Source organism: Suricata suricatta, chromosome 3 (assembly GCF_006229205.1).
Source record: "Suricata suricatta isolate VVHF042 chromosome 3, meerkat_22Aug2017_6uvM2_HiC, whole genome shotgun sequence".
Classification (NCBI taxonomy): domain Eukaryota; kingdom Metazoa; phylum Chordata; class Mammalia; order Carnivora; family Herpestidae; genus Suricata; species Suricata suricatta.
In genome coordinates, this window is record NC_043702.1 from 6,723,256 (window position 1) to 6,732,322 (window position 9,067).

General features: G+C 47.0%; 1 protein-coding gene across 1 annotated transcript in view; it reads right to left on the minus strand.

Annotated features, from left to right (window-relative positions):
- Positions 1-525, minus strand: part of EFHD1 (EF-hand domain family member D1) — a 41,150-nt gene extending 40,625 nt beyond the window's left edge. The window contains exon 1 of the mRNA XM_029932865.1: positions 7-525. Within this exon, the coding sequence (XP_029788725.1) occupies positions 7-525 (519 nt within the window). The remainder of the gene's footprint in view (positions 1-6) is intronic.
- Positions 526-9,067: the final 8,542 nt, after the last annotated feature.

Here is a 9,067-nt window from a genome sequence, read left to right on the forward strand (position 1 = left end):
GCTCGCGGCTAGGCGACGCTCTGCCCGGGCGCCGGAACCCGGCGGCTGGGTGGAACCGCGGGCGGGAGAGCTGGGCGGGCGGGGCGGAGCCGCGGCTTTGGAGGAGGCGCCGGGGCTCGGGGACCGCCCGCCGGAGGCCGCAGGTGTCTTAGCTTCCAGGGCCGCCCGCCCGCTGCCCCCTCCCCGGGGCTCGGGCCAGGACGCCGGCCGCTCCCCGGGACACGGCGTGGACGCTCCGATCAACTCCGACCTTGCCGCCCGAGCCCGCTCGGAGGGAGACAGGGGACCCTGCGGTCCCCGGGGAGACGGCAGCGGGAAAGTTTCCCGACCGTTCGGCGGTTCCTTTCTCGTTCCGCAGAAATACCCCGACTGGCGGGGCTCGCGCCCCAAGACAGGCCGCGGGTGGGAAGAACCGAGCGCCCACAGGTGACACCACGCGCCCCCAAGGATGGCAGTGGCACCGGGTGGTCGTGAAGTCTGGCGGTGGGAGGCGCCCGCAGGGGGGGGGGGCAGCGTTTCTGACATTCGTTGAAAATAAATGTTGCCAAAACATACTAAAAATAATCACAAACAGAAAAGAGAGCGAGCAAAGTAGACAAAACTCGTGGCTCCCCTGGAGGTAAGACCCCAGCGTGGCTTCAGGGGCTCTGGCTTTTTCTGTGAAACACAGAAAGAAAGAAAATAAATAAGCTCAAGAATAAATAAATCAGCATTTTTTTAATCACAAGAGGGTAAGACAAGTGAACTTGTCATTCTCTCTAAGGAAGGCCGGTGCGGACGGCTGTCAGTTACATCAGCCAACCGTTGTAAACACTGGTCCGCCTCCGCCTCAGCCCTGCTCTGGCCACCTAGGGGGCTGCTGACCTTGGGGCGTGTCTGTGACCCCGCTGAGCCGTGTGGCCTGAGACTGAGCACCGGCTTTTGGTGTGTGTGTGTGTGTGTGTGTACTAGGCAAGCAGAGGTCCTGCCAGGGACTAGGGGCATCTATAGAGGGCTATTTGGGGGCACCTAGCTAGCCCAGTTGGTGGGGCATGCAACTCTTGATCTTAGGGTTGTGAGTTCCAGCCCCATTCTGGGTGTAGAGGCTACTTATAAATAAAATATATATTTTTAAGTTTATTTTGTTTTGAGAGACAGAACGCAAGCAGGGGAGGGGCAAAGAGAGAATCTCAAGCAAGCTTTGTGCTGTTAGTGCAGAAATAAAAGAATCAGATGCCTAAAATAAATGTTAAAAAATTTAAAGGGGCACATGGATTGCTCAGTCTGTTAAGGGGTCAGACTTCACATCAGGTCATGATCTCACAGTCCGTGGGTTCGAGCCCCACGTCAGGCTCTGTGCTGACAGCTCAGATCCTGGAGCCTGCTTCGATTTCTGTATCTCCCTCTCTCTCTGTCCCTACCCTGTTCACTCTCTCTCTCTCTCTCTCTCTCAAAATAAAATAAAGACATTAAAAATTTTTTTTAATTAAAAAAAATCAGATGTTTAACCAACTGAGCCACCCAGGGGCCCCTCTACAAATAAAATCTTTTTAAAAAGTTATTTATAAATACAGAGAAGAGGGGCTCCTGGATGGCTCAGTCAGTTAAGCATCCAACTTCAGCTCAGGTCATGATCTCACAGTTCTGAGTTGGAGCCTGGCATCCGGCTCTCTGCTGTTAGTACAAAGCCTGCTTCAGATCCCCTGCTTCCCCCCCCCCCATTCCTTCCCCACTCGTTTTCTCTCTTTCTCTCTCTCTGTCTCTCAAATAAATAAATAAAAGGTAAAAAAAATAAAAATAAAATAAATCATAAAGATAAAGAAATACAGAGAACAAACTGAGGGTTGCTAGAGGGGTGTCGAGTGGGGGGTGGGCTGCAGGGGTGAGGGCATTAAGGAGGGCACTTGTTGGGATGAGCACTGGGTGTTTCATGTAATTGATGAATCACCAAATTCTACTCCTGAAATCATTATTACAGTATATGTTAACGAAGTTAGATTTAAGTAAAATGTTTAAATTTTCAAAAACTGAAAAAGTTACTTAAAACAAAAAGGTATTAGGGAAATATTAAGTTTTTAAATAAAGGTGTCAAATAAAATCTTTAAAATCCTTAAAATTTTTTTAAATGTTTATTTTTGAAACAAGGGGAGAGGGGCGCCTGCGTGGCTCAGTCAGTTGAGCGTCTGACTTCGGCTCAGGTCACGATCTCACGGCTCGTGGGTTCGAGCCCCGCATCAGGCTCTGTGCTGACAGCTCAGAGCCTGGAGCCTGTCTTCGGATTCTGTGTCTCTCTCTCTCTCCAATCCTCCCCTGCTCATGCTGTCTCTCTCCCTTTCTAAAATAAATAAAACCAGTAAAATATATATATTTGACACAAGGGGAAAGAGAGAAAGAGGGAGAGAGAATGATCGAGGGAGGGGCGGGGAGAGAGGGACTCAGAGAACCCGAAGTGAGCTCTGCACTGAGAGCAGACCTGATATGGGCCCAAACCCAAACTGTGAGATCATGACCTGAGCGGAAGTCGAGTCAGATGCTTAACTGACTGAGCCACCTAGGTGCACCCTCAAATAAAATCTTTTAGGGGCGTCTGGGTGGCTCAGTCGGTTAAGCGTCTGACTTCGGTTCAGGTCATGATCTCATGGTATGGCAGTCCGAGCCCCAAGTCAGGCTCTGTGCTGACAGCTCAGAGCCTGGAACCTGCTTTGAATTCTGTGTCTCCCTCCCTCTCTGCCCCTCCCCCACTCACACTCTATGTCTCTCAAAAATGAATAAGTGTCAAAAAAATTTTTAAATAAATAAAAAAATAAAATGAAGACGTGTCAGAGGGTGGATATTTTTGCCGTCGAGCAGCTGAAAGTGCTTCACCTTGCCCTCTGGGAGCTTGTTCCTCTCGCTGACTGTCCTCTGGGGCGGCTAAAGGAGGCTCTGCATTTCGTAGGGAGATCAAATGTGTTTTAACTCTAAGACTTCTTTTTCAGTGATCGCTGTGTAACAAACCATCCCCAAGCCTGGTGGCTCCCAACAAGTACATTTACTTTGCTCACAAATCTGCAGCTTGAGCACAACTTCATGGGACAAATCTCTTTTTGGATCCACTTGGGTTAAGTGGGAGCAGCTGCCAGGCAGGGGGGCAGGATCGAATGTGAAGGCTGGTCCCCTCACAGGTACGGAACCAATGCTAGTGGCTAATGCTTGGCTCTGCCTCGGGGCAGTCAGTCACAAAGGAGCGAGAATACAGATCTCCACCCCTCAGGGAAGGCGAGGCAGAATAGCACTGTGAGATGGCGTATACACAATTGAGGCCATCTCTGGAAAATACAATTTGCCAGCCCTCGCTCTGCAGATCCCTGCAGGATTGAGTCCTGGTCCAGTTCTGCGGCATTTGGACAAGAACAGATACGTCTTTCAGCTCGTGTGGTTGGCACAGGTCTCTGGGCCCTCTGGGGAGGGCTGATCTGCAACTCACAAAGAAGATGGAATGAACTAAATTCCAAAAAGGGAAAAACCTTTCCAAAAGAGCAGCAACCTGGGGAAGCTTCCATCCCTGGAGACATTCTGTCCTGCTGGTGTTGCGTTACCAACTTCTTTAACCAGTCAAACCCTCAAGGCTCTGCTTTGTTTTAGAGGAACATGTTTGTCCTTTAAAAATTGATTCTTGGAGGGGCATCTGGGTGACTCAGTCAGTTGAGCATCCGACTTCAGCTCAGGTCATGTTCTCTCAGTTTGTGAGTTCGAGCCCTGCGCTGGGCTCTGTGCTGACAGCTCAGAGCCTGGAGCCTGCTTCACATTCTGTCTGCCTCTCTCTCTGACCCTCCCCTGCTCGCTCTCTCTCTCTCAAAAATAAATAAAAACATTAATGAAAAATTAATTGTTGGTGTCATGTGTTGTTTCCAAGTTTCTTCATGCCATCCCTCATTGAATTCAAAATATTCTAAAATCAGACAGTGATGTTGGTTTTCCAACCACATGAATATATAAAAACCACGGAATTGTACATTTCAAAAGGATGAATTTTGTAGTATGTGAATTATGTCTCAACAAATCTGGTACTTAAAAAATGACAATCCATTAGATATTAACATACCTAATGTGAGAATATTGTTTTCATCGTTGTGTATGTGTTTAATGTCTGCCTAATAAAAATCAGTTAAATAGAACGTCTGCCTATGCATTTGATTTGTTGCAATTTGTTGCTTTGTTTGAGGTACATGAGGAAAATCCAATCTTCCACAGGTGGCTGGAAATCTACTTGGATATTTCATGAGAAAAGGGGAGAGTATTTGAATAATCTTTCCAGATAACTGGGGGTATTGTCTTCCTTGATAGTCCACCAAGACTCAGCTAAGTGATAGTTTCTTGAAGTCTAATTGCAACATGCAAAGCATACCGTCCAAACGCTTCACACTGTTACAATAAACAGATTACTCTATGGGCATGGAGTAGATCCTTGTTTGATGCATAATTTTGTAGCATGTATTGGTCACGTAGGCACATTTCACTTACATGATATTAAAGTTTCCCAAAATTCTAATTTTTTCCTTGAAACTCAAATATTGATAGCAAATACTACCAACTGTTTATCCTGAAGCGACAGGTTCACTTTGTTCATTGCTCGGGAAAGTGTCTCCAAATACTTTGTCATTTGTTCCTCCAAGTAAGAAATAATGCTCCCTGGGAAGGGCACCTGGTGTCTCCATCGGTTAAGTGTCCACCTTCAGCTCAGGTCATGATCTCATGGTCTGTGAGTTCAAGCCCCGCGCCAGGCTGCTTTGGATTCTGTGTTGCCCTCTCTTTCTGCCCCTCCCCCTCTCAAAAATAAATAAACATTTAAGAAAAGAGAGAAGCAATGCTCCCTGGGAAAGGGCTAGTTCTGCTCGTAGCTCAGTCAATCCTTTGCTCTGGATGACTACTGACCACACTTTGGTCTTTAGCAAGAAGTGCCTTCCGTTTCATCACACCAAATGTTAAAAGACCTACAAAGAGAGCCTAGAAATAAGCCCACACTTATATGGTCAATTAATCTATGAAGAAGGAGGCAAGATGGTACAGTGGCGTTACCAAAGAACCTGTCAGAACCGCTAACTCTGGACACGAAAGACTGAACCCAGGCACTGCCAAGGCCACCAGCTCTGTCCCCGGGAATCCTGGGGGGCTGGACATATCTACGGCATAGCTCATGGGTAGGTTTGCTAACACTGTTGCTGAACAAACTCAGATAAACTCCTCACAAGAGAAACCAGTAATTCAAGAGATGAAGGTTTGGAAAAGAGAGGAGAGATTTATTTCCAGTGCCAGCAGCCAGGGGAAGTGGCAGGCTCAAAAACTCTAATAACCAGCCCCCCGGGATGCCAGGATGGCTCCCTCGGTTAAGTGTCCGGCTTCGGCTCAGGTCATGATCTCGTGGTTTGTGGGTTCGAGCCCCGGGTCAGGTTCTGTGCTGACAGCTCAGAGGCTGGAGCCTGTTTTGGATTCTGTGTCTCTCTCTCTCTGACCCTCCCCTGCTCACGCTGTCTCTCTCTCTCAAAAATAAATAAACCATTTTTTAAAAGTTAAAAAAAAATCGGCCTCTCCACCAGCAAAGTGGACACCAAAAGCTTCATAGTTTTAAAGTTTTCTAGGAGCGGTTCAGGGAGGTGCAAGAGAACAGGCAGAGTGCATGGTCATGGGTGGGTGCAGGTTGGTATCTGTTCGGCCCATGATCATGGGCAGGGAAGGGACTGTCGGGTGTGGTCATCCAAGCATTCCATTGATATCAGGGCTGTTCTGACCTGACAGAATGTTCCAGTCATGGTCAAAGCCTCAAGAAGATGTGATGACAAGTAACTGTTTTGGGGGCCCCTGGTTGGCTCAGCCAGTTAAGCCTCCTGACTCCTGCTTTCAGCTCAGGTCATGATCTCACCTGTTTGTGAGTTCCAGCCCCACCTCTGTCTCTGCATTGACAGTGCAGCGCCTACTTGGGATTCTCTCTCTCCCTCTCTCTGTCCCTCCCCCACTCTCAAAATAAATTAAACTTTAAAAAAAAAGCAAGAAAGAATTTTTGGGGTCTATAGTTGAACAGGAGGGCTCCCTGATGATGGGGAACAGACGGCCTCCAACGAATGGTGTTAGAAAAACTGGACTACATGCAAAAGAATGAAACTGGACTATTTTCTTACACCGCATACGCACATGAACTTGAAATGGATTAAGGACCTAAATCTGAAACCATAGAAGTCCTATATGAAAACGTTGGCAGTAATTTCTTTGACATCAGCCATAGAAAACATTTTTCTAGATATATCTCCTCAGGCAAGGGAAACAAAAGCAAAATTAAACTATTCAGACTGGGGCGCCTGGGTGGCTCAGTCGGTTAGGCCGACTTTGGCTCGGGTTATGATCTCACGGTTCATGGGTTCAATCCCCCACATCAGGCTCTGTGCTGACAGCTCAGAGCCTGGGAGCCTGCTTCAGATTCTGTCTCTATCTCTCTCTGCCCCTCCTCTGCTCATACTGTCTGTCTCTCAAAATTAAATATCAATTTTTTTTAAGAAAAAAAAATTTTTTAATGTTTTACTTATTTTTGATACAGAGAGAGACAGAGCATGCGAGGGGGAGAGGCAGAGAGAGAAGGAGACACAGAATCGGAAGCAGGCTCCAGGCTCTGAGCTAGCTGTCAGCACAGAGCCTGATGCGGGACTCGAACCCACGAACGTGAGATCTGACCTGAGCCGAAGCTGGAGGCTTAACCGACTGAGCCACCCAGGCGCCCCTGGATTTTATTTTTTAAGAAATCTCTACACTCCACGTGGGGCTTGAACTGGCAACCTTGTTCCACCGACTGAGCCAGCCAGACGCCCTGCACCCCTATGTTTATTGCAGCATCATTTACAATAACTGAGATATGGAAGCACCCGAGTGTCCACTGACAGCTGAACGCATAAAGAGGGCGTGGTGTACACTTACAATGGAATATTACCCAGCCATAAAAGAGCGAATCGTGTTACTTGCAACAACATGGGTGGACCTAGAAGGTACAATGCTGAGTGAAATAAGTCAGCCAGAAGAAAATGATTTCACTCATATGTAGAATTTAAGAAACAAATGAACAAACAAGGGAGAAAAAAGAGACAGAAAAAAAAACCCAGACTCTTGAGGTGCCTGGGTGGCTCAGGTGGTTAAGTGGCTGACTCTTGGTTTCGGCTCAGGTCTTGATCTCAGGGTTGTGAGTTCAAGTCTGTCATGGGGCTCTGTGCTGATGGTAGAAAGGCTGCTTGGGATTCTCTCTCTCTCTCTCTCTCTCTCTCTCTCTCTCTCTCCTCTCTCTCCCCCCTCCCCAGCTTGTGCTGTCTCTCGCTCTCTCTCTCTCTCAAAATAAATAACTAAATTTAAAAAAAGAAAACAGGGGCTCCTGGGTGGCTCAGTCGGTTAAGCCTCCGGCTTCGGCTCAGGTCAGATCTCATGTTCGTGGGTTCGAGCCCTGTGTCAGGCTCTGTGCTGACGCTAGCTCAGAGCCTGGAGCCTGCTTCAGATTCTGTGTCTCCTTCTCTTTCTGCCCCTCCCCGTCTCATGCTCTGTCTCTCTCTGTATCAAAAATAAATAAAATATTTTTTAAAAAAGTTTAAAAAAAAAGAAAGAAAACAACAGACTCTTAAGAACAGAGAACAAATTGATGGTTGCCAAAGAGCAGGTGGGTGGAGGGATGGATGAAACAGATAAAGAGGATTAAGAGTACACTTATACCGCATTTAAAACCAATTCATTTTAGTAATCTCTACACCCAACATGGGGCTTGAACTTGTGACCGGATCAAGAGTCTCGTGCTGCACTGACGGTAGCCATCCAGGTATCCCAAGAATCCACTCATCCCCATGAGCACTGAGATCGTATAGAACTGTTGAATCATATTGTAATGAATCATATTGTAATCATAATGTAAAGAGTCAGCCACTTAACCACCTGAGCCACCCAGTCACCTCAAGAGTCTGGTTTTTTTGTCTGTCTCTTTTTTCTCCCTTGTTTGTTCATTTGTTTCTTAAATTCTACATATGAGTGAAATCACTTTCTTCTGGCTAATGTAACACTGTATGTTAACTATACTTCCATCAAGAAAGACATGTACTAGCTGTAGTCGTGGCCGGGTGGTTAAGGCAATGGACTAGAAAGAAAGACATGTACTGACAGTGCGGAGCCTGCTTGGGATTTTCTTTCTCCCTCTCTCCCTGCCCCTTCCCTGCACCTGTGCTCAGTCTCTCCCTCTGAAAATAAATAAACTTAAAAACATACACAAACAAAAAACATCCCTTAACAAATAAAGAAGAGGTGAACAGAGGTGTGTGGGTACATGCAGGTATCAGTGAAGTCAAATCCATCGCTGTGTGGTGTCTGTCCCCTGGGGTCTTCCTGGCTCAGGACTGTACTTGTTGCCTGAGGGGGTGGTTCAGGTTCCCATCAGGGGATGCGTTGCCTGCAGGGCATTTGCCTGAGTTAAGAGATAAACTGGAAAGGAGAATTTATCAATGAGAAAGTATGGAGTTAAAATGGAGGGTGTTGGAGTCCTCTTCCAAAAGCGTATTAACAAAACAAAGCAAAACAAAACAAAACCCAGGAGTGCCTGAAGGTGGGGGATACAATGACTCTTAGTAGGGTTTGGTGTTCCTGCCTTGAGTTAGGCTGAGGTGACATCAGTTTTACCACCTCTTCGTACCATTGGTGTAAATGCCAACATATTGGAAGACACGTAAGACTGGATGATGTGTTAATGTCCAAAATAGTTCCCAGAGATTTGAGGACCACATTTAACATTTTTTTTCCATAATATTTTATTGTCAAATTGTTTTCCATACAACACCCAGTGCTCTTCCCCTCAAGTGCCCTCCACCATCCCCACCACCTGTCTTCCCCCCTACCCCCTCCCCCCCAACCCTCAGTTCATTCTCAGCTTTCAATAGTCTCTCAAGTTCTGCATCCCTCTCTCTCCCCAACTCTCTCTCCCTCCTCCATTCCCCCTGGTTCTCCATTAGGTCTCTCTTGTTTTCCTGCTAGACCTATGAGTGCAAACATATGGTTTCTGTCCTTCTCTGCCTGGCTTACTTCACTCAGCATGACACCC